The following is a 27,726-nucleotide window of genomic DNA, read 5'->3' on the forward strand; positions in this document are numbered from 1 at the left end:
GGGGCTCGGGCCCTTTCATTCAGGCTTCGGGTCTCGAGGGCAAGCAGCCAAGGCCCAGAGCCGGTTGCTGAAAGGCGGCATTTCTCCCCCCAATTTGCCATCGACGCTTCCTTGAGAGCTCGCCCGAGAGGCGCGGCGTTTGGGGTTGCGATCGATGAGCCCCTTCCCACACGCCGGCCGGCCCCAGCAGAAACACCTTCGAAGTAAAGTAAATGTCGCTTGCAAAGAAGCAGCCAAGGCGGCCTAAGGGTCCCCGGGCGGGACCTGCGAAGGCGCGCGGCGTGGCTTGCTCTAATGTGGTGCCCCAGGCCGGCCTGCAGCCGCCTCGAAGGGCTGCGAGTGAAGGGCTTTTCGAGACCGAGGTCGGCTTCCGTCGCCCGCGCCAGGTAGGTGCAGGGAGCGCGGGAAGGCGGCTGGCTGGCTCCAGGGGAGCGGGCGCAGAGTTCTGCCGAGGGGCAGCCGGACGGGTCCATCCCAGCGCGGGGGGGGGGGGGGTCTGTGGCCGAAACCTTCCTCGGCGGGGGGGGGCGGGGAGGGAGCTCTGGCGGGAAACGTCTCTTCCTCCGCCGCCCTGGGAGAGCAGCGAGCCCCGCGAGGGCGGACCTCCGCACGGGCCCAGGAGTCGCGCACAGGGCAGGGCAGGGCGCGGAACGTGCGGCTCTGTGAGGGCGACGGCGGCTGGGCCCAACGGCTCGTCCTCGGGAGGCTCCTGAGGGGATTCCGGGTGAGGAGGAGGAATGATTTCCACGGGGGGGGGGGGCGGGGAGCAAATTGTGTCTGCCTCTGAGGGCGCAGGCGGCCTCTCGCCTGAGGGAAAGAAAGGTCGGCTGGCGGGGCCCGCTCCGTCCCTGGCAGGGAGGGGTGCGCGTGCGCGGCGCGAGAGCGGCTGTCTGGGCTGCGTCTGCTCCGCGCTGAGGGGGCCTGGCTGGCGGGCTGCCTGGTGACGCGCGGCGGCCGGGGTTAGTGCGGCGCGGAGGGGAAGAAGGCGCGAGGGGCCGGTGGGTGGGGCCTGAGCCGCAGCGAGCGAGCGAGTGAGTGAGCGCCTGCCTGCCTGCCTCCCTCCCTGCCCTGGCTTTGCCTCGCCTCGCCTGGCGCGCGCGGGCGGGCAGCGGCCTCTCTGCCGCGGGCCCCCCTCTCGGCCCCCTCCTCCCTCCCTCCCCCCCCCGCGCCGAGCCTTCCGCCGCGCGCCGCGCTCTGCCATGTTGTTAGCCGCTCTCTCTCTTTCTGTCTCCCCCACAGATCTCGCGAGAGCGGCCGGCTGGCGGTGGTGGCTGCGGAGGGGGTTGGCGCGGCGGCGGCGGCGGCAGGAGCAGTAGCGGCGGCGGCGGGCGGTGGAGGAGGAGGCGGCGGCCGGGGGGCGCAGGCAGGCGGGAGGCCGGGCGTCGGGCGGCCCGGCGGCGGCGGCGGCATCATGGCGGACAGAGACAGCGGCAGCGAGCAGGGTGGCGGCGGCGGCGGGGCGCCGGGCTCGGGCCCGGGCGGAGGCGGCGGGCCCGGCGGCGGCGGCGGCGTGGGCCTGCAGCACGAGACGCAGGAGCTGGCCTCCAAGCGGGTGGACATCCAGAACAAGCGCTTCTACCTGGACGTCAAGCAGAACGCCAAGGGCCGCTTCCTGAAGATCGCCGAGGTGGGCGCCGGGGGCAGCAAGAGCCGGCTGACGCTCTCCATGTCGGTGGCGGTGGAGTTCCGCGACTACCTGGGCGACTTCATCGAGCACTACGCGCAGCTGGGCCCCAGCCAGCCTCCCGAGCTGGCGCAGGCCGCGGACGAGCCTCGGCGGGCCTTGAAGAGCGAGTTCCTGGTGCGCGAGAACCGCAAGTACTACATGGATCTGAAGGAGAACCAGCGCGGGCGCTTCCTGCGCATCCGGCAGACGGTGAACCGCGGCCCGGGCCTGGGCTCCACGCAGGGCCAGACCATCGCGCTGCCGGCCCAGGGCTTGATCGAGTTCCGCGACGCCCTGGCCAAGCTCATCGACGACTACGGCGTGGAGGAGGAGCCGGCCGAGCTGCCCGAGGGCACCTCCTTGACGGTGGACAACAAGCGCTTCTTCTTCGACGTGGGCTCCAACAAGTACGGCGTCTTCATGCGGGTGAGCGAGGTCAAGCCCACCTACCGCAACTCCATCACCGTCCCCTACAAGGTGTGGGCCAAGTTCGGCCACACCTTCTGCAAGTACTCGGACGAGATGAAGAAGATCCAGGAGAAGCAGAGGGACAAGCGGGCAGCAGCAGCTGCTGCAGCCGCCGCCGCCTCCTCGTCGTCCTCCGGGGGAGCGGAGCAGCAGCCGGAGACCGAGAGCAGCAGCAGCGCCGCCGCCACTGCCACCGGCCCGCCAGGAGCCTCGCTGCAGGCCGAGGAGCCCGAGGAGGATTGATCTCCCTCCCTTGTCCCCTCCCTCGCCCCCACTCCCCTCCTCCCCACTTGGCTGCCTCCTCCCTGCCCTGCTGCACAGAGACACTCGTAATAATAATGACAGCAACAACAGCAACACACACAGAAAGAGACTTTATACTGTAAGCGAGCGAGAGAGAAAGAGAACCGACACCCACACACCGAAAATAATACATGCCGTTAAATATTCCTGTTACTCTTAACTCCAAGGGGAGCACCAACCAACCACCCATCACCAAACTGACAGCCGAGCAAGCGACTTCTTTCTCTCCACCCCATCGCTGGATTGTTCCTTCCACTCTTACCCATCGTATAAAACAGTAAGCAGCTGCTAAAAACAAAAAAACAAAAACAAAAAAAATTACAAAAAAAAGTAATAACATTATATATGATGAACTGTGTTTCCTACTTGATTAAAAATATAAAGAACTGAGTGTTTATTTCCCTAATTAACCAAGAACTTTTGTACACGTTTAAGCTATTATTATTATTAAAAAAAGTGTTTGCAAAAATGGTCAAGATTAAAATATTGCTGAATTATATTAAAAAAAGAGAAAAATGTCCTTTTCATGTTGAGCTAACATTTGACTTTAGCACAAAAAGAGATATTTTAGAACACGTAAAATAATATTTTTAGTTTTTTCTTCTCATTTTGTTACCAAATTTCAGAACCTTACATGGAGGTTATTATAGTATATTTGACACCCTATATACCTGTGATTAGAGATGTGTATATATATTTGAGGGCTAGGCATGCTGTGTGTCTGAGCTTTGTCTAAATGTTATGCAGAAGTCTGTAGAGTTAAAAGGTACGTAGGTTTAATTCATGCAAGGTAAACAATAAGTGCTCTCTTTTATACAATATGCATTGCATCTGGACCTTAAACATATAAAAATGGTCAGTGAAACTTCTGTGAACATGAAGAAAAATTATTAAAAAGGCATTTAAATGAAATTTGCTAACTTGTGATTTTTATGGTTTGAACCAAAGTTATTCAAATAGTAAAAAGAGAGAAAGAGAGAGAAAATAATATCCCATATTTTTCTGCACCTGTTTGATTTACAACTAAGTAGGCATATTGTCATTATTGTGTATATCAGATGTACTTGTATTGTTAATAATATATTTTTTTTATGATGTGTACTTAACGTACAGCAATTTTCCAGTAAACCTGTTTTTGAATAACAGGTGGTGGTGAGGGTTTTTTTGTTTTGTTTTTTTGTGGCCACTAGCACTACCCCCCTCCCCCAACTTGTTTAAGTCTGAATTGAAACTCCGGTTTATGCTAGTGCTAACTACTTTGTGTAGGCCTGTCATAGAAATCAGTGCAACATGATTGTTGAGTAATCCTACTGAGCCATGGATTTTGAGTTTCCTTTAAAAGTGAAAGCCAAGTTGGTGTGTTGTAAAGAAATTTCCATGTAGCTGTGGTGCTAGTTATTGCTGGCTACATATTTTATGTAGTAGTGATCTCCCCATTGTGCAAGCCTTCAGTTAAAAGTATGTACTTTATGTGATATATTAAGACTGTAGGATATGAAAACAGAGTCTATCAGAACACTAATCTGTCAAATGGTGTTCTCCAAATTGCAGTTATTTGTAGTAATACACTTTACAGAGTTTTCTTTTAAAATGTTTGTGTGCTTTTATTTGACTAACTTCTTGCTGCTGTATAGTAAAATATTAATATATTTTTATCATTAAACTGCTGCATGACTATCATCATTGCAAGTGAAAAGAATATGTTATAAATGATGCCTTAAACAGTAGAAAATAGTTGGAAATCTGTAGGAGGAATTGACAAAACAAGAATCTGTTTTGAGTTTCTGGAGTGTAATCATATTTTAACATCCTTGACAAATTTAACAATGTAGACTTAACTGCTGTATGTAGAAGATGCCACCTGTAGGAACATGCGTTTTCAATGCTTTGCTTTGATTGTAAGAGGTTGGGCCTAGGAAGGACAAAGAGATTGTTCAAAGGAAATGTATTTTGTTTTCATTAAAGTATAATTCCTGTTTTGGAGATGTACTGTAAGTATCAATATAAAATCTGTTTCCGTTGTACCATCCATTTCTCTTTAAACAAGCCTGCTACTGGTGTTCATAGAGCACCAAATGTGCAATAATGTTATAGCAGTTAGGAATTTTTGTTTTAACAATCACTGGAATTTATTACATTGTTTTCTAAGGTGCACTTTTCTACATAGCAAAAATAAGCTTCCATAGTGCATAACATGATAACTGAAATGGTTCTCAACTGCATGTAAACATTGACTGGTAAATCTGCTTTGTTTTAATTTGGAGGGTTTGCTGAGCAGCTTTGTATTGTATTTGAACTGTGATGTGGAAAGGACTGCATTCACCATGCTACAGGTACCTAGGGAGGTTAAATCGCTGTGGTTTTGTTATTTGGTTGTCTTGGTTCTGCTATTTGCTACAGTTTTAAAAGTTGTTGTACCACAGATTGGCACACATCATTCAGTCAAAAGTTTTGTGTTCAAGGAATAACTTGTGTGGGTCAGTGAATATGCAGCAAAGTAACTTTTGTTTATTACAGAATGATGTAAACTTAGAAAAAAAGACAGCAAAACCCAGTTAGGCTGGAAACAGACAATACTTTTTAAGAGAGCTAAAACTGATTTCCTTGGTGTACACATTTGTGTAAAACTTTCCTTTTGTGTACATATACATTTCAATCTGTTCTACTGTCTCTTCCAATCAGTTTTACAGATTTTGGGAAACAATACCCAAACTTGGTTTATCAAAGACAAAAGTGGGACTCTTAGCTCTCAGAAGAAAACTATCCTTTGATTCCAGCCAACACTGAAGTTAACTTTATTCATAGAAGTTGATAGAATCCACATTTTGCTTACTTGCTTTCCCCCCAAGAATCTAAATTGATTAAAGGGAACACTTCTTGACCCACACATCTGATCTGGCTGGGTCAAAAATGTGCATGGGTTGTGCAGTTCTGCTTGTACCATCACTTCTTGCCACAGTTTTAGCAGAATTCTGTTTCTTGAGACTGAGAACATTTTTGATTTACATATATGCTATAGCTATCCAAGGACTTGATCAGAGGCAATGATAAAATGTTATGTGCTTATAAATTACCTTGTTTAAAGCTTCATTTTTTCCGTATGAGGTGCTCAGTCCTTTGCTCAGTATTTAAAATGAGCGATGGTGGGAAGTCCCAGTTTAAGGCCAGAAGAATAAACGTAAGGGTATATTTGACCATATTTCGTGTTCTAAAAGCAGTATGCTCAAATGTGCCAAGCAATCCAGCTTTTGGAAAACATGCCTTATTTTCCTTAAAATGCTTTTCCGTGTCTTGTAGGAAAGATCCAAGGTCGTAATGCTACTTTATATAATAAAGTACAAGAAAACTTGAAATCCACTGCAATACAAACATAGGGGGTTTTTTTTTAAGCTAAAGGGACACTGTCAAGTAACTTACATTTAAAACATGACCACCCTTTCAGATGATTACAGCATGGCAAACAATGTTCTCATTTTAAATCCACTTGTTTTTTTTTAAAAAAAAATGCTGTCTGAGAAATTAAATAAACAACTTAAAAATTAGACACTGTTGCTTCATGCCTCTTTATTATAGTTTTATGCTGCGCAATGCAGCTTTCAGCCACTGGGGGAGCTAAACTAACTAGGAAAAAACCTTAATAGTGCTGAAATTGTTTTATTTGACTATGTGCCAGAGGAAATGAACAAGGGGGGGGGGTAGGGAATATAGCAGTTACTGAACAAATCATCTGGGGTGGAGGTATGGATAATTTCATCTTCATAAGTAGAGCTTGCATACTGACAGTAGAGAACTTCGGAAAACTTTTACTGAAAAAATACTTGACAGTGTCGCTTTTTGAAGTATCCCTTGCAGGGGTTGATTCTTGCTCTGTGTAGCTCTCTTTGAGATGTACTGCGAAACAGAACCACCCAGAACTTTTTAAAATATAGTAAGTCTGTCTGCTGTGCAGATTGAAAACTATATCGGGCAATGAAGAAAATGTACCACTGCCTACAGTAGGCCAAATGATGTCATATGCGAGCAATTGCATTTTGAATCTAAAAACAGCACTGTAGCCACTTCTTTGATCAGCCATGTCCCCTTTTTTAAGCTATGCAAAATGTTGTATAATGTGATCAACTAACAATTGGATAGGATTTGTGCACTAACTGGAGTATATATAATTATAGATATTGGTGTGACTTTTTTATGCTAACAGCAAACCATAACAAATCTACCTATTCTGAATTCAGCTACATGGTTAAAATGTTATAAACCCTGATTTCTGGTGATCTGGAAAGAATGAAACTTCTTCCTAAAATGGGATTATAATATTTTATAACTGTTTTTCCATTAAAATACTATTTTTGTCAGTTCTAAGTATTTAATTTGTAAAATAGTTTTTACTTTGTACCGACATTCATAAAATAGGCTATGGTATATCTTTTTGAAGCCAAGTGATCAAGTACATTTGTAATAAAAAGTCAATGGATCTGTTTCGGTTGTACCCTCTGTTTTCATTTCTTGTATGTTCTAATGCCATGGTGTTAATGTATGTCCTGAGAAACTGGAGGCCAAACTTGGGAGGGGTAGACAAAATTAGGGAGGTAAAGAATAAATGCTAACTTGACAAATTTGAAGTGCTTTTTGTGTTGGAAGTTTCTGTAACACTTATTAATACTTAAGTGGCCCAATTCAAAAATCCTACTTTGATCCTCCAACCTGTGGTTTGGACCACAGGCTGCATACTCCTCCCTCCCCCACCAAGTCCCTCCACCTTCCTGTTTCATTTAACCCTAGATTGTTGTGCAGTTCAGACTGTGGAGAAACTCATTAGTGCTGCCCTTCGGGCGTGATTTTGAAGCTCTGGTCTGAAGTGAGTTTACAAACGACAGTATGAACATTCAGTATTAAATGTAGGTGCTTTATTTGAATATTATGGCAAACTATGGCTATAAGAAACAGGCTGATGGAGGGAATATATGTGCCAGAGAAGGAGTGAGTGGGCTGGCTCTTGCAGCCAATGACTCTGAGCTGGAGTCCATTTTTTATTAAATCATTTTAAATATTTTCACATGAACAAAACAAATATTCAAGTTTTTTTTTCAAATACACTTAATTCTACTCCATATATTAAAGCCTAGGAACATCCAAACAGCTGTTGGAATTTCTCCCTACCTCCTTTTTTGTGTATTTGGGACAAAGCATATCTCTTATATGGGATATGCTGCCTCCTTTTTAAAAGTCCTCTTCTACAAAGGTTATTTTAGCCTATCAAATTTGAATTACTGATTTTAATTTTTAAAAATCTCCAAAATTTTGAATCAAAGACCTAAGACTTTGCACTTGCCAAGCTGGCAGTTTTTGCATTGTGACTTGCTTTTTATAAAAGTTCAGGCTTCCTCTTTCAAATTTCAGAGGCATGTTCAAAGTTTCCACTAAAATCATAAAGGCTGAAGGTGGAAATCCTGGCATTGATATACAAAAATGCTAAAACACTCTTGTTTGAATGTTTTATATGAATGTTGTATCTCTGTGTTTGGCCCATTCTAACTCAGATTTCAAATGTTTTAACAGTTTGGCCAGGATCCAAAGAGCTGCTACTGTAGGCGTACCAAAGGCCTGGGCACACAGTGACACTGATGAAATTTTAGACTCCCCCCCCTCCCCTCTGTTGAATAGCAAGAGTTCATACGCTCATAGGGAGGCTGCTGTTAGAGACATGCACTTCCTTGGGTGCATGTAACTGATTGTGATGGATCCAGGCCTTTGATGGCAAATAGCTTCATGGGCATAAGTAAAGAGATTGCAAGCTTTGCATGTTGCCAAAACTCCTGGGTTATTTTGCCTCTCATCTGGCATTTCAGGTGTTCACCTATAAGGCTGGAAAAGCATTTCTAGTTTTTTAAAATGAGTTGGGGTCCCCGTCCCCTCCCAGTTCCTGCCTTTCCACATGTGATAGTTACAAATACGATTTTAAAATGCAGTTTGTTAATCCTGTGCATATTTATCCATGGTGTTTAATGAGGCTTAATCCCAAATTGGTGTGCATAGGATTGGAGCTATGGGTTGGATCCAACCAGCTTTCTGCTGGTGAGGAAGAAAGGGTCCATTTTGATAATCCAAAAAGGCTATGCTGGAAGCCATTGAACCGGCATGTGCTTCAGTCATGGGGGTTGGAAATGGTATGTGAAGGGGAAGTCCATGTGAATAATTTATTAATTCCTACCCACTTTTCTTCCCCCTGAGGACCTAAAGTGGTCTTACAGACCTTTTCTATTTTATCTTAACAACAACCCTGTTGGGTAGGTTAGTCTAAGAGTCTGTGACTGGCACAAGCTTATCCAGCAAACTTACATGACAGAGTGGAGATTCAAACTGAGTTGTCCCAGAAATGGGGTGTCCGACACACTAACCAAAAGATGCAGGGCTGAATGGGGAGGGGGGGAAGCTGGCTGGATCCAACTCTGTGTCTTCTCTTGAAAAATAACCTCCACATTTTCCATCGGATATTAACATTTCTATCTGTTTACTCAGTTTCAGTAATTAAAGAGGCAATATGGTATCTGCTTCAGAGAAGGTTTTTAAAAGAACTGAAAGTACATGGGGTGGATGGTTTGTTTTTTAAACTCCCTGAGAAGTTTTCGAAATAGTTAACTCCAGCTTTGCCCATAAGGCTTTCCACTGTCTTCAGTGTATGCTCCTGTCTTGTATAATACAAAGTTTTATTGAGTTTTGCAAAGATTTGCTTGCATCACAACATGAAGGGGATCATCTCGCACCCTTTAGCACATTACGCGTTTGGAAAATCCTGTGAAACCATTCAGAAAGAGTCTGTTTTGGGGGAGCAGAGCAACTGCATTACTGCTGTCTATTGAAAGCCAATTCTTAAAACATTTGTAGGGTTTAAAAGAAAAAGGGGGAAATCATTTATTTTGTTGCTAAGACTTGGTAGACTGTTTCAAAATGTGCACATTCTGCCAAAAAATGAGGCTGTGTAAAGAGCAGTGTTTACAATGACCTTGTGAAAATATATCTAATGCAGCCGCGTAGCCAGAAATTTTGGGGTGGGGGGCTGTGGAGTCTTGGCTTCCAGCAGCCAGCCTCCGGGCCCCAGCTCTCTCTCACGCTCTTGGGAGTGGGAAGAAGGGCCCGGGGAGAGCGGCGGCAGTGAAAACAGGGCTGCGAGGAGAGCTTGGGAGGCAGGGAAGAGCCCAGAGAGAGCGGTGACGGTGAAAACGGGGCTGTGGGGAGAGCAGGGAAGAGCTCGGGGAGAGCAGCGGTGGCAAAAACGGGGCTGTGGGGGAGGCAGGGAAGAGCCCGGAGATGACGGCGGCAGTGAAAACGGGGCTGCGGGGGAGAGCAGGGGAGGCAGGAACGGGGTGGGAAGAACCCGAGGAGAGCAGCGATGGCGGCAAAAATGGGGCCGCAGGGAGGGCAGTGGGGAAAGGAGGGGCCGCACAGGTGAAAGTGGGGGTTGGGTGGAGGGGCCGTGACCCCCCTGGGTCCCACCGTGGCTACGGGCCTGATCTAATGGGGGTTAGTTGGGCATAATTGTGATGGTCACTGTGATGAAATGTCTTCCCTATTGGAACTCACTTTTTAAAGGGGGCTGGTTTTTTGTGTGGGAGGGAGTCAGCTTACAGCTCACAAGGCAACAGACTGCTCTCTCCTCCCCCTTCTTCAGAGGAAGGAGTCAATTGCTAGAAAGGCAGGGCAAAAACAGGAAGTTCCAGACAAGCTTTGGGGCTTTTCTTCCCAGAGTGCTCCAGGAAAGAGATGACCGATTCTGGAGAGGCACATAGTTTTGATATATTTCCTGCTGAGAGATAAAGGGATGGAGAGTGCTGGGCCCTCAAGGAGAGCAGACCTGTTGCTGGGTTGTGCTACACAGTGGCCATTTTGAAAGATCATGCAGCCTGTTGGGGAGCTGCAAATCTCTCCGGTGATGTAAAGGGCGACAGACCGAACCTACAATTTTCTAAGACTCATTATGCCTACTCTGGTTGTAATATCTAGCTGTGTTACAGGAGGGAAAAGAGGATTGTGTTTATTCCAAATTTCTTTTTTGTTTTGCTGGTCTGGTGCTGGGCTAAAAATATACATGTAGACTTTTTCTTTTCTATAACTATTAGCTTTTGAATCTGGCAGTGTTCTCTGGGCCACATAGTTCTCCAACTGCTTGGACATGCTGTTCATTTGCCAGAGGAGGAGCCTCAGGTTGGGAAGAAAGTCAGGGGTCTGTCCCTCCTGATAGGAGGACACCAAAAGAAGAGTGGAGACAGCCAGCGCTGGGGTACTGGTGCCCCAGGTAAGGCACCGCCCCAGCCCCCGCCTGCACCTTCCCTCCCCAGCAGCGCAGTTCCTGTGCCTCAGAGTGCACATGCCTGCTGCTGGATTGCCGATGCTCTGGCTCCCGGCTTCCGGAAACTTCTGGAAGCAGGGAGACTGGCCAATGGTAGCCGATGGTGCACTCTTGAGGTTCAGGAGCCATGCCATGCCACTGGGCTTGCCTATTTCTTTCGCCATGGAGATGAGGGTGGGGGAGAGGGCCCAACCCAGTGCCCCTCTTCCAAGGCCATGCTCCAGGCAGCCACCTAAGGCTGCCTAATGGACATGCCGGCCCTGGAGGCAGCGATAGCAGAAGAGCTCCCTGCAGGAGTTGGCAACTCAGCAGAAGAAGAGGGCAGAACAGGGTCTGCAACACAAAGCGGGCCGGTTCTTCCACAGCCACAAAAAAAAAATGTTTCTTTGCTGGTCTACTTTGGTGAGGCGAAGCTTGGTTTGGAAAGTCCTTAAATCAAAATGGAGAGGACCCATCAATGCCTTTGATCAAATTGATACCAGTATTGACCTTGGAAGAGGCTCTTTGATGATCTTTGGCCATTGTGCGACATAGAGTGTTGGAATGGATGGGCCACTGGCCTGATCCAACATAGCTTATTTTCTGTCTTAGGTTAGAGGACACATCCGCCTCCTCACCTTTTGGGAAGGTTGCAAGACCTTTCTGCTCCTCAGAGGGCTGAATGATTTGTTTACCTTAGATTGCTTTTACTTTTCTTAGACTTCATTATTTTTCCACTGCTGGACAGTCCTAGTTGTTGAAAGTAATAAGCTAAAGTCTATATTTGTGATATTTTTTTAAAAAAAAAAACCCCACATCTTATTGTTTGCCCCTTCCAAGTGCTAGAAAAAGCATGTATACTTCAGGAAGGAAGGAACTGGTGATCTCCTGACCTGGCCTGGCTTGGTTAGTGGGTAGGGGAAAGAGAGGTGATCAAACTCATGGGAGCAAGGAGGAAACTGTCTTTGGTGCTGAGTCCATCAGAGCAGGCAGAACTCTTAACCGAGGTCTGGAGGAGGAGGCCATTGCCATGTGCTGGCCCAGGTAGCTGGAGGAAGCTGCAAGATAATGGCTACTCTGTAGAGTTTTATAACATTCTAAGCCAAGGATCCTGTCCTGTGTTAACATCTGATCGGGCATGTATAGAGAGAAGCAGATGAATTTCATTTTACCCATTTCCTTTGAACCCCTTGCTCAAGTCTGGTGCTGTGCTAAGAGTTTGTTTGTGGACATTTCCTTTTAATAAATATTTGATAACTTTCGATGCTGGGAGTGGTTCTCTACCGAACAGAACTGGATTGTCTTGGACATATTATTTTAAAAGGAGCACCACGGGGGAAGGCAGGCAGTTGGCAAGTGACTATTCCTCCAGTGGTGCATAAAACAGTAAACAGTCCCTCATGCAGGGCCAGCCCTAGACTGTATGGCAGCCTAGGCAAGACTAACGTCTGCCCCCCCCACACACACACACACTGATAATGTCACCGAGTCACATGGGGGGCACCCTATTTGGCACCCCCAGAAGACCAGCACTGAGCAGTGGGAGACACAGAGACAAGGCCTTGACTGGGAGTCCTGACCCAGCAGGCAGTTCCTTACAAAGGTCAGGTGGTGACCCAAGAGAGAAAGAAAAGCCTCTCCAGGTGTTGGGGAAACCTTGGAGGGCAGAATGGAATGGGAGCTGCCGGCCAGAGTTCCCCCTCCCCTTCATCCTAATCTTTAAAAGGAATTGGCTATTTGCGATTGATGATGTCCTCTCAGGTTCTTAGTACTTTCTCCATGGAGGTTCCAGGACGTTCCTGAAGCCTCTTTGACCAATAGCTAGGCACAAAGTGTCCCATGTCGGTGTAAATGCCATTAAGGATTTGCCTAAATCTGGGGCATTCTCAGATGTTGGTGTGCTGCAAATAATACACTTAACACAAGAATGTTTCTCCAAATATTTATGTCAGTAGGAGTCGATGTGTTGAGAAGAATGTGAAAGTTGTCTTAAATAGAAGAAATTGTCTTGCAAGAGCTGTGTAGTGCTTCAGTCTTTCACTGTTTCTGTCCCTCCAAGGCGTGTGTAATCCCTGGTTTTACTACTAAATGCAAACATCATACACTTTGGGCAATTGACAAGAGTTTTGCTTGCAATTATAAAGAAAACCTGTTACGGTATCAGAGTAGTGTCTGAGTTGGTGAAATTTAGCTCATCGCTCTAGTCAATTCCAGGGAGTTGCAGGAACCTGCTATGGCCTTTGCTGTCATACAACACCTAAGGTTGTTGCTAGCAGTCTACTGACAGTTCCTCTAATTATCTTTATAGTTTATTATAAATACATTTATGTGGAAGTAAATTCAATGGGAATTATTATACCTCATAATTATGCCAGTAACATAGGCACAATATTTTTCATGTCAGGTACTGTGGTATTTGCAGCGGCTATAATTACAGGAGGTGGAGGAGGATACTGTGCCAAGTTCAACAACACAGTTGTGTAAGGAGTTGCGTTAGAACAGCAAGGGCAGATGTGCTAGCGTTTATGAAACATTATGAATCTGAAGCACTGTCATGAAACACCAAAATGGAACAGGTGCCATCAGTCCTTTTAGGCAAGCCGAATTAGTCGCTTGAAGATGGCAAGACGAGCAAAAGAGAAGCAAATCCAGAAAAGTAAAGGCAATGGGGGGGGGGGGGGAATGTAAAAATCAAAAGCATTTGCATGTTGGTGAACTTGGGAAAGGAGTTATTTGAGACTGGTTCTTAGAGCAGTTTTGGGTCCTAGATTAAGAAGATATGGCCAGTCTTGCAGCATGTGTGTTGGGACGTTGCATCAGAGTCAAAAGATGAATCATTACCTCTGAGAAGTTCCTGTTGGGCCAGTGCTTTTTGACAGATGCCCGTAGACCAGGCCTCTCTTAGACTTCAGCAACAGGACATATGAACATATGAAGCTGCCTTATAGTGAATCAGACCTTTGGTCCATCAAAGTCAGTATTGTCTTCTCAGACTGGCAGCGGCTCTCCAGGGTCTCCAGCTGAGGTTTTTCACACCTATTTGCCTGGAGCCTTTTTTGGAGATGCCAGGGATTGAACCTGGGACCTTCTGCTTCCCAAGCAGATGCTCTACCGCTGAGCCACCGTCCCTCCCCAAGGGACATGAAGAAACTTTTGCCGGCAAGTTTTCCTGATAGACTTCCTGTGTTACCAACAGGGCTTTTTTTTTGTAGCAGGAACTCCTTTGCATATTAGGCTACGCCCCCCTGATGTAGCCAATCCTCCAAGAGTTTACAGGGCTCTTCTTACAGGGCCTACTGTAAGCTCTTGGAGGATTGGCTACATCAGGGGGTTGTAGCCTAAAATGCAAAGGAGTTCCTGCTAGTAGCTACCAGAAAAGCCCTGGTTACCACAGCTGTGTTGTTATATTCTTATCAGTAGATTCCTCAGGAAAAAAATCAGACAGGTTATTGGAAGAACCTTGAACCGATTCTCCAGCCAGCACATTTTTATTGCTAAAAAGCAGCCATAGGAGACCCTGTTTTGGATTGGGGCTGGGTGTAACCCAACACACACACACACACACACACCCCGGCCCTGTTTTCCTGATTTTGGATCCCTACCCCTCCCAACTGCTATTTGCCATGCTGGAGGAAATGTAGAGGATGGTTATATCAGGGCTTGACAGATCTTGTGTCACGTGCAGATTTCACTGTGGTGCCTAACATTTTTTGAGCAATTATTTTATTGTAGTTTCTCTCAGTGAGAAGTACAGTGTTAATTTATCATTTCGCAACAATATGTTTTGTTGTCTGGTATAAAAAAATACATGAAGTTCTTGTCATTGCTGCTTTATATGTTAATGCTGCCTTAGTCCGTGGTGGTTGAACTCATTTCTTAACCAAATTCTTTCCATACTAGTTCCAATATTCCATTAAATTGAGCTTTTAAAGCAATAATGGAGTTGTTGGAAATAAGGGAGAAGTTAGGATGGGATTTGGGATTGTCTTTTTGTTGCAGCAGTTACAACCGGGGCTTGCCGTATTATTTATTTATATGCACAACTTTTGTCATAGCTTTAAAAAAAATGACAAGGAACCGTAGAGAGGTTAGGATTAGGTTTTGTAGCAGGAACTCCTTTGCATATTAGGCTGCGCCCCCCTGATGTAGCCAATCCTCTTTGGCAATGTTAATTAATATATGACAGTCAGAAGACTGAGAAATGAGCTTTTTTTCTGAGAGTCAAAGAACAATGGTCAGGTCCTGGTTTATATGCTTGCACCATCAGGGCAAATGGCAACTTCTGGGGGGACTATTTGTAGCCAGGAAGATGAACTGGGGGAAGAATTCACCCACACAGTGCCACAGTTCTAATCTGAATCTTGGCTGCTGCTATTTAGCAATTTTAAAAAGTGCTTTGGAGATCGATTTGCAGATCTGCCATCTTTTGGGGTGTGACCGTCAAAGGATCGTATGTGTTTTATCTAGCAATACTGCCAGCTGGGTTTGGTTTGCGCTCTGGTGGCTAATGGAGGTTTCTTACCCTCTTTGTTCCTGGTGGCAGCTTCCATTGTAGTTGCTAGTAGGAACTGGCCAAGCAAGTTTTGATCATCTCAGGGCCAAAGCAGACAGGATGCTGGAAGTTCTGTTACTGGAGTCCCCAGGCTCCCCCTCCCCTTTTAAATAGTAGGTCCCAGTCTGGATAGCTGCTGTCATGAGCAGAAGGAGAATTAGTTAACACCTTTCCCCATGTCATAGTCTTCATCTAAAACAGTCCTGCAGACCAAGTGTTTGCCCATCACATCAGCGATCCAAATCAGGGCCTCATAGGCCTCCAACTTAAAAAGAAAAAAAAATGTTGGAAATACTAACTACAGAATTCCCAGTGTGATTTCTGGTTTGGCTCTTAGGATTTGGTTTTGGTTTTGGTTTTTTTAGAGAGAGAGATCCCACAGTGTGACTGAAGGCTGATTCACATGATTCAAAGTACTCATGCCCCCCACAAGGGCTTTGGATCACACATGTGCTGGAAATTCCATGCTTCTAAGTTTGCAGGGGCCCGATTCTGATTGGGACCACAGCATGCAAGGAGAAGGGGCATAAGCCCCCCCCCCCATACCCTTTTTCACATCCTGACATTTTCTATGCAGATTTTTCTGCCCCCCTAGCCTTGACATCTCTAGTTGTGTCATCATAAAAACAGAAAATTTATTGAACCATAAACTTTGATGGACTGCAGTTCAGTTTATCAGCTGCATGGTGAGCCTACAGCCAGATGAGGCTGACAGGTAGAGAAGCAAAAAAGGTGAATGGGGATTAGTAGGTCATGGAAGGCAAGACATTTATATGCAAAATTCAAAACTATTTAATAAAAAGGAGCATAGCAGTCTATCACTACACTACCGGGTGTTAATTGGTGGTAATGTGTTAACTATTGTTCAACTCTGAAACGCCTTTCATGGCTATAAAAGGTATCTGTTTGGCAGGTATTACCTGGATAAATTTGGCAGTTTCTCATTTTAATTGGGCTTTGGGGTTGCTTTGCTGAGGAACGTGACTCTCAGAACATTGAAATGTTCTATCACAGAGTTCCTCAATATTGCCATTTTTGACAGCAATTGCGTTTGTTCAAATTGCTTGGAAAGGGCTCACCTAAAAGATTTCCATCAGGCATTCTTAAAACTCCCATGTCTACCCAGTGAAGGGAAGATTGACAAGGCTAGACAAGCTCCCAGGGGCAGTCTATTACAGGACAGGCCCAAAGTGAAAGTGACACATTGCTTGTTACTTGCAGCTTCCACCAAAAATCACTTTAGCATATTAGCATATTGAGTACAAGCCTATTCCGTACAGTGATACTACTTCTCACAGGCCTTGGGCAAGCAGTACTTACATGCAGCCATACAATCTTAAACAGTTATTCAACGTAACAATGGACAGACTTTTGTTGTGGTACCAGACTCTGCAGTAAGACTGGATGCCACCTCTGTCTCCTTGTCCACTCAGCACTATTCCAGGATGTAGGAACGTAGTTATGGGTTTGCTCGCCGCATCCTCCAGTATGCAGTATACAGGTAATGGGTGACCACTCTCTTCTGCTGTCTAAAAATGGCATTACACGGACACAGACTTGACATACGAAGGATGGAATAGGCTGCAGTCCACAAAAGATGATGCTAATAAAAACCTGTTAGTCTTTTAAGCTGCTGTAAGACTCCTGTGCAATCTTATTTGATATGCATGATGAGGCATGTGTTGTTCTGGTAATGGCCCCTTGCACCCAGGCCAGGATTAACCATCCTAAACCCATATTTATTTATGCTGTGTTCTGGTCTAGTAAATAACAATACTGGGATAACTAAAGTTGATTTTTCTGATAGCGCTTCTGAGTATTCAAAGTGCATGGTAGACATATTGATGGGCTGTGCCATACGGAAGGTCAGTGTTGTTATCCCCTTGATGCAGATGGGAGCAAGGCTTGCCTGAGAGTGCCTGGCAAGTCCACGGCAGAGGTGAAATTAGCTACGTGGCTAGTTTGCCTTTGAGCTTCGTAGCTTTCAGAAAATGAAAGATCTTTGTCCTGGCCTCTGTACAGTCCACACGCCTGGGTTTCGTACCAGTGCCGAGGCCAATGTCAAGAGTTCTAGAGAATTTTCTTGAACGTCGTTTTAGCAGCTTTCTCCCAACCCTGGGGAGCCAGCTTGCACTTCACATGCCTGGAGCTGAGAGAAACGGCCATCCCACTCAGTCCCTTTCTGACCACTGCACCACCCATATCCTCTTGTCAGAGCTCCTGTCAGACTTGGTTTAGAGTGCTCTTGTTTTCTTCTCTTCTTCAATACTCCATTTTTTTCCTTGATAATCTCTTTCTCTTAAAAAAAAAAAAAAACCATCCTTGCTTCAGCTTTCTTAAGAACATAAGAAGAAGCCATGTTGGATCAGGCCAATGGCCCATCCAGTCCAACATTCTGTGTCACGCAGTGGCCAAAAAACCCAGGTGCCATCAGGAGGTCCATCAGTGGGGCCAGAATACTAGAAGCCCTCCCACTGTGCCCCCCCCCAAACACCAAGAATACAGAGCATCACTGCCCAGACAGAGAGTTCCATCTAGACCTTGTGGCTAATAGCGTGATAGACCTCTGCTCCATATGTTTATCCAATCCCCATTGCGTATAGTCAATTCCATCTGATTGTGGACCCTCATGGAACATCTGGAGACTGGTATGCCCTTTTGTACTCCAGTCTCAGATCGTGTGGTGTACATGGATGCGTCTTAGGGGATGGGGAGCCCACTGCAATGACATCTATATTCAGGGATGTTGGATGTATCCAGAAATGGATCTTCATATAAACTGTCTGGAATTATTAGCTGTCCATCTGGCTCTTATGCCCTTTCTCCCAAAATTACACAACAATGCAGTACAGATCAGTATAGACAATATAACAACCATGTATTATGTAAACCAACAGGGCGGGATGGCCTTCACCAGACTATGCAAGAAGGCACTATGTCTATGCATCCAGCACAACATTCACGTCACTGCTGTCCACATTCCGGGAGTGGAGAACACCAAAGCCGATTCCCTCAGCAGGAGGAGCATTTTTAAGCACAAAAGGTTCATTTACACCAAATACCTTCAACCGATTTTTCAGAGTTTTGGCATTCCTCAAGTTGATGCATTTGCCACACACTACGATGCCAAGTGCTTTGTCATTTTTGCCAAAGGACCTCCAAAAGACACCTCTCCAGGAGATACATTTCTCCAACGATGGACAGGTAGACTATATTACATGATCCCTCCATACCCCCTTATCACCAAGGTACTCCAAAAGATCATTCAGGACTGGACGTTATGTATTCTTGTGACACCTTGGTGGCCAAGACAGTCCTACTTCCCCTTTCTTCTAGAGAGCTCCAGAAACAATTACCTACCTGTCCCACCCACTCGAGAAAGACCTACTATCCCAACAGGATGTCAAGGTGTGGTATCACAGCCCCACCTTCTACCAATTTACAGTATAGAAAATAGAACCTTAGAGTTCTCCCCTGAGGTACAACGTGTTGCTTAAGGCATGTAAACCTTCTATATGATGTAATCATGCTGAAAAATGGAGACAGTTTTCTAGCTATACCTCCTCTAACAGACTTAACCCTAAGACAGCTTCCATACCATTCGTGTGTTCCTACCTTATCAACCTTCTTAAATCAGATCTGAGTTTCTCTTCTGTTAAGGTCCATTTAGCAGCAATCTTTGCCTACCACGACACAGTAGATGCCCAGACTCTCTTCTTTCACACCATCCCCAAGATGTTTATGAAAGGGTTGGTCTGCCTCCATCCTCCAACAAAGACCATTATGCTGAACTGCAGTTTAGCTTTGATTTTGGCCAAACTGATTTCTAAACCATTTGAGCTGTTAGCAACCTGTCCCATCCACTTGCTCTCACAGAAGACTGCCTTTTCGATTGCCATAGCATCCTCAAAAAGAGCTAGTGATCTTTGTGTACTCAGATCAGTCCCACCATTCACACTCTTCCACCATGACAAAGTAGTGCTTCAACCAGATCCATCCTTTTTACCAAAGCTGGTATCCACTTGTTATCAACTTGCCAACCTTCTTTGCCAAACCACAGGATGATGCTCAATGAGCATTGCACACACTAGATCAGGGCTTTTTTTGTAGCAGAAACTCCTTTGCATATTAGACTGCACCCCCATCCCCAATGTAGGCAGTCCTCCTTGAGGTTACAGTAGGCCCTGTACTTAGAGGATTGGCTACATCATGAGTGTGTGGCCTAATATGCAAAGGAGTTCCTGCTACAAAAAAAGTCCTGCACTAGACATTCATAGAGCACTGGCATTTTATATAATAGGATTAAGTCTTTTTGACAAGATCGCAGACACTTCATTTTCTAATGCAGGCCACACTAAGGGTATGAAAATTTTCCTACAGTTGTTCTCAAAATGGGTCACATAAACTATATTTTTGTGTTACCAGCTTGCCAAAGTTGGATCTTAATTTACCCTTAATATTCTTAATAGGGACCCAAAGTGGTTAATGACAGTCTCCTCTCTTCCATTTTATCCTACCAACTTCCCTATGAGGTATGTTAGGCTGGCAGCATGTGACTGACTCAAGGTCACCCAAGTGAGTCTTCGTGGCAAAGTAGGATCTGCATTCTCCCAGATCCTAGTCTGTCATCTTAGCACTGCACCATACTTATTAAACCCAGATTATAGGATTCATGGCTGGTATTTGCTTGTTGGAGAAATTATAGGGATGATGCATTAGGATAGAGGCCAACCCTGAACCTTATTGCCCCAGCCATTAAGAATTAACCCAGCCTTTAGGATGCCCAGCTAGGGTTGGGCAGAATACTGGGGTCTGACAAATTATTTTAAAAGCACAGCTAATGGACTATATGGCATTCTGGGGTGGCTGGAAGGCGTTCCGAATCAGGACGGCTCAAAAAGAGCTGTCCCGGAGCCTCCAGACGGTCTCCACTGAAGCGGCCCCCTCCGGTCTGTGAGGCGGCTGGGCGCCTCCATACAGGAAGGCGCCCTAGAAGCTTGATTCCCTGTTTTTTCCCTTGGGGGGGGGGGAGCACTGGTGTGCAGAAGCTCACCAGTGCTCTGATTGGTTGCATTAAAAAAAAACGGAACAGCTTGGGGGCGGCTTGGCAGCTCCAGACCGCCAAGTCGCCTCCCGCGCGCCCTTCCCCTTCCAGACGATGTTGAGACGCTTGGCAGCCGGCCCAAAAATTTGCCACCACTTCCAAAGTGGTAGCTTTTTGAGCTGGGTGCAGCGGCCTGAAGGACGGGATGCGTGCGGGATGGGGACGCCCGACAGATGTTGCTATCTGCAGGGACTTTTTGGGCCGACTTCAGAGGGTACCCTTTGCTTTTCTTCATGTGGCTGAATGAGCTGTAAAGGAGAAGGAACGTGTGTAGGATATGGAGAAACTGGGAGACCAACATATGTAGGCTATGGAGTGAGAGGAGCACAGACTTCCAGAACGACATGCTATGCTAGACAGGTGGCCAGGTGACCGGACACAAAAAAGAGCAGGCAAAGGATAAGAAAAACTACTAGGATTTGAACAAGGTAGGAGTCCAGTGGCACCTTTAAGACCAACCAAGTTTTATTCAGAATGTAAGCTTTCTTCATCAGACAATGGAACGGGGTACAGTGAGCAGAGCTACTTGTAGCTGGTAGGCAGTGGTTTAGAATGCAAAGTGGTATAAAGTTAGAATCCAATGGCAAAATAGTGCAATTAACAAATTGAAGAACATTTGGTCTGGATAGCATTTGCTGGGAAACCAATAGAACAGTAACATGTCAGAATGGGCGAATGAGGTAATAAATGTCTGTTAATTACTCTATTGCTATCAAGTCTGGGTTAAAATTAGGACATTTCTTTCTCAGAGGTTTTTCCTGTCCACCTAGTTTACTTTTTAACAAATAACATACATATAAACATTATTTTAGTTTGGCTTTAGAAAAAAGAATACTTTAAAATATAGTGGAAGATGTGATAAACAGCCAATATCTCTCACTTGAGTATGTCAATACAAAAAAACATTATTCTGATACACTATTCTAAAAGAGAAGTGCATTGGAATACTGTGAATATATAGCTATACTTGGTGAGAGTGCATTTAGCATATGTAATGAGATAAAAAAGCAATATCCCTGTTTAGTCCTGGGGAGATGTTTGTTCTAGGGTTGCCAAGTCCAATTCCAGAAATATCTGGGGACTTTGGGGGTGGAGCCAGGAGACTTTGGGGTGGAGCCAGGAGACACTGGGGTGGAGCTAGGAGCAAGGGTGTGACAAGCACAATTGAACTCCAAAGGGAGTTCTGTCCATCACAATTAAAGGGACCTCACAACTTTTTAAATGCCTTCCTTCCTTCCCTCCACCCTCCCCTCTCCGATTCCACCCCAGAGGCGGAGCGAGCGACGCCGCCGCGCTGCTTCTGCCTCTTCCCTGTCCCACCGCAGCCGCTCCTCCGAGATGGGCCCAGCCTGAGCCCATCTCGGAGGAGCAGCCACGGTGAAGAGGAGAAAAGGCGGCAGCGCAGCGGCGTCGCCCGCCCTGCTCCGCCTCCAAGGTGAAACCAGAGAAGGGGAGGGCAGAGGCGGGCCAGAAGCGTGGCGAGTCAGGGTCCTAGAAGGACCCAGACTCGCGGCCCGCCACGCTCCTCTCTGACTCCACCTCAGAGGCGGAGCGGGCGATGTCGCCGCGCCGCCGCCGCCCCCTCCCCGCCCCATCCCAGCTGCTCCTCCGAGATGGGCCCAGCCTGAGCCCATCTCGGAGAAGCAGCCACGGTGAAGTGGAGAAGAGGCGGCAGCGGCGCAGCGGCGTCGCCCGCTCCGAGATGGGGTGGCTCACCACGCTCCTTGGTGCCGTTTCCCCCCCTCCTCCCGCTTCCGTTTTTTTGGGGAGTGGGGGAAGAGGCTGGAAATCCTGGGGTCCCCCGCCAGGGCGGGAGGGTTGGGAAGCCTAGTTTGTTCCACATTTCATAATAATCTGTAATTCAGCAATTTGTCTCTCCATTCTGTTCTTGAAGTTCCTTTGCAGTAATTTTGTTGGTCTTAAAGGTGCTACTGAACTCCTACTTGTTCTAACGCTTCAGACCAACACAGGCGCCCACCTGGATCTACTAGAATTTGATTAATTGTATATCCATGGATCCAAAGTAAACTTAAAAGCTGTAAGAAGCCAGTTTTTCCAGCCCATCGTACTTTGTTTCAGAATTGTGTAATTTTGTTTAAGGCTTCTTTTAATGAACAGGTTTGTGAAAGATTTTTGTATTCAAGAAATTCTTGGTCTTGAAATTTGATGGGGGTGGTGGTGTCTAGTTCTTGCTTCTGCACTTCCCTCCCATGTTTTTCTAGCACAGGGGTGTCAAACTCATCCATTATGAGGGTTGGATCTGACATATATGAGACCTTGTTGGGCCGGGCCGTGTGTATCATAAAATGTAATCCCAGGTAGCAGAGATATACACTTTATAAAGGACACAGACAAACAGAATTAAAGATTTTTAAAAACTTAAAATAAAACATGATTAATCAGGGCTTTTTTGTAGCAGGAACTCCTTTGCATATTAGGCCACACACACCCTGATGCAGCCAATCCTCCAAGAGCTTACAGGGCTCTTGGTACAAGGCTTACTGTAAGCTCCAGGAGGATTGGCTACATCAAGGGCGAATGGCCTAATATGCAAAGGAGTTCCTACTACAAAAAAAGCCCTGTGATTAATACATTAGCACTTGTTGGTCTTAATGCTGCTTTCTTTGTATCTCTCATGTGTGATCCAGGGAGCATGGCAAAGGAAGCTATGGCTCTTTCCTTCCTTCCCCAGGGGACCAGGAGCCAATAGAAGGAAGAGAGGCTTGGCTCAGTAGGTCTGTTGTGCAATTGAGAGAGCCTGGCAAAGCAAGCTATTCCCTTCCCCCTTTTCTCCCCAAGGGAGGAGCCTCAGCCAATGGAGAAAAAAGAAGCTTTGCTCTGTTGCTCCTGTGTGATTGAGCAAGCCTGTCAAAGCAAACTGTGAAGGAAGCAAGAGAGAGGCAGAAGGAAGCAGATGACAGCCAGTTGCTCAGGGGCCTGATAGGAGCCCTTCGGGGGGCCTGATTCAGCTCTGGGCCACATGTTTGACACCCCTGGTCTAGCAGCTTGTCTTCTCACGTTTCCAAAAGTCTAGAAGAATTTTCATCTGACTTGTTTGAATCAATACATCTGGACCTCCATACTGTATTAAACTTATAGCTTTTGTATGACTGTGGTCCATCTGTCTGATTTTGGAAATAAATCAAAATGTAAATAAAATGAATAGGATTGTGCTACATTGCAAGAAAATCATTCCTTAAACTATACTTATGGTTTCTTGCATATACAATAATGAAAACAATCTCATAATATTAGGGTTTGTAGAATCTTTCGGGTTCAAGTGCCGTGTTCTACTGGAGAAAGTTTTTCTTCCAGTAGAATCTCATAATATTCTGAATGTTTTTCAAAATCCCACAGATGGTCTGTGGGAATGCGAAAGTTAGAGTCACTAACATTATTCAGAAGTTTAGGCTCATTTTCAAAGTTTTGGAAAACTGAAGATGTGTACTTTTTTGTAAGTTTTTTTTCCTGACAGCACAAGGCTTCTGGTTTGTGGTAGTTGTTTGCCAAAAAGATTTCAGATGTGGTATCTTTCTTCAAACCCTTCCCCTAGTCAAAAAAACAATAACAGAATAGTAAAAGTGGAACAATCTGGTGAAAACAAGGAATTCACTGACAAGTTCTCTTCTCCACATAAACCAATATTTACCAGTAATCTTGTCTTTCTGTTTTGTTTTGTTTTTTTGGCAGACTTTTACCAGTAAATATCGGTTTATTCCTGAAACCAGAAGCCCTAAACATATCTTTGTTTATAAGGTCAGTCTTCATTTCCTGTTTTTGTCCCCATCTTTGTGCAAGTTCTGTTGTGGTTCAGGTAACAGCAAACATGGAATATTCTTTCTAACTGCTTACTTGCAGCATATTTCAAATTGTGAATTTTGCTGGTCCATGTAAACCAAAAATATGGCTGACTTTTTTTTCAGGGGGAGGGCTTTTTTGAAGCTAGAAATTGCTACATCCAGGGCCTTTTTCGAGCAGGAACGCAGTTCCAGCTGGCTTGGTGTCAAGGGGTGTGGCCTAATATGCAAATGAATTCCTGCTGGGCTATTTTTTTATTAAAAGCCCTATGTGGAACAATGGTGACATCAGGAGGTATGGCCTAATATGTTAATGAGTTCCTGCTGGGCTTTTTTCTACCAAAAAAGCCCTGATTACATCATAATAGCAGTGCTGAAGAAGTCCAGCAAATGACATGAAAATGATAATTGACAATATAACTTTTTTTTCTTTTTATAGTTGCAACTCTACACTAGGAGATCATTTAGTAAGGGCAACTAAGGAGAGAAGGCATTGTTTTCACCAAGTCTGTTATATAGATCTACTGTTAGATAGAACTTAGATATAGATCCAAGTTCCACAGTAGTTTGAAATATCTTTTACATAACTAAATTAATTTGGGTATGTAGGTTTCTTCTGTAGTGTTGCACAGTATTGTGCTGTGGCTTGAACTTGGGGGTCAAATGCTGAAGGGCATCGAAGCATCAGTTAATTAGATTAAAATTATAATAGTTTTTTTGTTTGTTTCAGTTTTCTGTAATTATTAACGAAAGCACCATTTTTCACTCATCAACCTTTCTCCTTTTAGAGCTTGTAGTGCTATCTACTAATGCCATTCTAAGACCGCTTCACATATTTGCAAATTAAGGTAACCAATATTAGGTGAGACTGAAGGATATTTTATAAGCCTCCTAAATGTTGTGTGTATGCTTAGAGTCCTATGCAGCATGTACTGGCAATTATACAGAGGCTTCTATGCATGTCTGCACCATTTAGACATCATGGGTTGTGCAGGCTCCTTCACCCTGCTTTCCTTGCCCAGTTTTATAAATGTGTGAATAGGTCTCTAGCATCTCCTGTTTGCACAATTCAAAATGGGTCCCTAAAGTTGTTGAATTTTCAGGATATGTGTTATCACAATTTGAAAATGACTTTTCCTCCCCTTTTTTCAGCTTCCCTTTTGTGATTCTGATTGTTGCGCAGTATAGCTGGCAACCACTTTAACCCAAGCAGTTGACATTGGTGCTTCTTCGAAATCTTCAGAAAACTTGAAGAGAGCTCCTGTTGCCACCTGGAACACAAATGTGCCCACACCATGAGAAGTCCGCTAATTTTTACATCAAAGATAAATTATCTTCAGCATTGCTCAATTACAATGCAGAAAACCTATACTATAAGAAGCCTTTCCTATATAAAAAAATTCCTTTGCCATTTAGATTGGGGAGGAGATTCTATTAATGGTGTATATTAGTCTGGGAGATTTTTTTACTGTCAATATTGTAATTTTGTAATATTGTCAATATTTAATTATTTAATGTGGCTAATTTGTGTATATTAACGTTTATTCCAAGGTGCTCCACACTTCTGTGTTCTCTGTTGCAGAGAGTATAGCATTATTCCAAAATAAGTTTTCTTTATTAGAAAGGTGAAGATGGTTCTGTATGTAATAACTTCTCGCACAAGGCTAAACTATTCAAGGGGGGAAAATCCCACACAGAACTCTAGTTATGTGTCAACTGCAAATGGAATAGCTGTTGTTAACAAGCCTGATTAGAATAGTGTGTGAGGTCATTAAAGAGAACATTTTCTTTTTGGTAATGGCAAATGAAGCCATCAGAAAAGATAGTGGGCTGGATCCCGTGGCTCCATTCCACTAGCAAAAGTGCTTTCCTCCAGAGGAAGGAATCTTCCCCGTAAGCTCTGTTGGAAGGAACAGATCCATGAGATCCAATCAGTTTTCTTTTCCTGATGTGCATCTTGTACCATTGAAATGTTTCCTTTTCAAACAGTCCGGTGGCAGCTGGCTGGGGTTTAGGATTAGCCTGCAACATTCCTCTGTTCTCCCAAATATCCTGCCAGTGGAAACCCTTTAATTGCAGTGAACTTTGCACAAGCATAACGCTCATCATGGATTAAGCTTTAGCCCTCTGCGTGCATCCCTAACATTATCCACTATATATCCTAGTACACCAGAATCACAGAGCAAGGAAATAAAACCTGGATTCTATTGCTGATGGGTTGTTTAAAAAAGAAGAACTTTTCCTAGCCATTGCAGATAAATGGAAAAGATTCCACTGACTTCCCTGGCAATAGCATTCGTTTCTGAAAGTCCTGTGTTTGCATGGTCATGTTTCTGCATAGATGATCCCAGAAGTTCATTATTTTCTTACCATGCTGAGCACTGATGGTACACACATAAGTTTTTAACATTTTGATAACAGGGTGCTGTAAGAGCCAGTCAGTTATGGTTAGATGGCCGTCGCTGCCATCCTCAGCACAATTACTAGAGAGTCAGTTCCACTGAACTTGGTGGGAGTTATACATGCTTTGGATGGCACTGCGTGTAAAGGGGAGCAGGTTCTTCTCTAAGTGAAGAACTACTAGTTGTCCCCAGGAATACAGCTGGTGGGACAAGGGCAGGCCTAGGTTGTGCCCACTGTTCTCTCTAGAGCTTTATACCTTGTATAGGTTTACATGGTAGGACTTGACCACCAGAACCAGCCCCAAACGTTGCTTCCCTTACTGTAGGCAAGGGCAAAATCTATAGTACCTTTTTCACATATGACTCAAGACTGCATTTTTTCCCCTTGAGTTTGCTGTTAATCTTGATTAGATGTGCTTTCCGTTGGTTGACCTATTTTTTCTGTAACTATATGATTACCATAAAACATATATTGTAAGACTGTGCATTTAATTAAGGATTTGAATGTTGCACTAGGAAAAATGTTTGTTTTTATTTATGTAAATAGCTGCTATTCTTTTGTGTTTAATATACTTGGCTACCATCTCATACCTGTTGTATTTTGACCTAATGGGCAATGTTAAGACATTACGTGATTATGTATTTGTGTAAATGTCTGTATGTAACTACTAATTCGAAATCGTAAGTAAGGAACATGCTTGTTTCATTTATTCAGAAGAGTAACTTTCCCATCTAAAAATATTTTCAGTTACATGAGAGAAGAAAATTATTTTTTTTTAAAGATTGTCATACAAGGCCTGGTTTCTCTAGCTGCTTTTTAAAAATACATGTGGGCAGGATTTTATCTAGTTTTCACTTGATAGACCAAAGTTACCATTGACACTGTCTTGCAATGCTGATCAAATTTATCTTCTTTGCACTTTAAAACAAATAATAAAATAAGGAAAATCAAGGTGTTGATTGTATATACATTCGCTGTACAGTAGAATGTATATCACTAGTCAATCTGTTTATAAAGAGGGTATTTTCTTTGGGGGGGTACTCAACCAATGTATTTGCTAGTCAATATAAAGTGTTTACATGTAATTACTTAATAAATTATTTGATTTAA

General features: G+C 44.8%; 1 protein-coding gene across 3 annotated transcripts; it reads left to right on the plus strand.

Moving 5' to 3' along the window:
- The first annotated feature begins 1,213 nt into the window (after window positions 1–1,213).
- Window positions 1,214–27,726, plus strand: PURA (purine rich element binding protein A). Of its 3 annotated transcripts, XM_060254441.1 has the most exons (4): window positions 1,214–2,714; window positions 24,107–24,172; window positions 25,002–25,061; window positions 25,366–27,726. In XM_060254441.1, exon 1 carries the CDS (start codon window positions 1,412–1,414, stop codon window positions 2,375–2,377), a length of 966 nt encoding a protein of 321 aa, XP_060110424.1. In that variant the 5' UTR covers window positions 1,214–1,411; the 3' UTR covers window positions 2,378–2,714; window positions 24,107–24,172; window positions 25,002–25,061; window positions 25,366–27,726. The 3 variants fall into 3 exon arrangements, with proteins under 3 accessions (XP_060110424.1, XP_060110423.1, XP_060110425.1); XM_060254440.1 differs by lacking the exon at window positions 25,002–25,061; XM_060254442.1 differs by lacking the exons at window positions 24,107–24,172; window positions 25,002–25,061.

Source organism: Heteronotia binoei, chromosome 14 (assembly GCF_032191835.1).
Source record: "Heteronotia binoei isolate CCM8104 ecotype False Entrance Well chromosome 14, APGP_CSIRO_Hbin_v1, whole genome shotgun sequence".
Lineage (NCBI taxonomy): Eukaryota > Metazoa > Chordata > Lepidosauria > Squamata > Gekkonidae > Heteronotia > Heteronotia binoei.

What these genes read in the sequence shown, in the direction of transcription:
- PURA (XM_060254441.1), top strand. Translation starts at nt 1,412, where the DNA reads ATGGCGGACAGAGACAGCGGCAGCGAGCAGGGTGGCGGCGGCGGCGGG.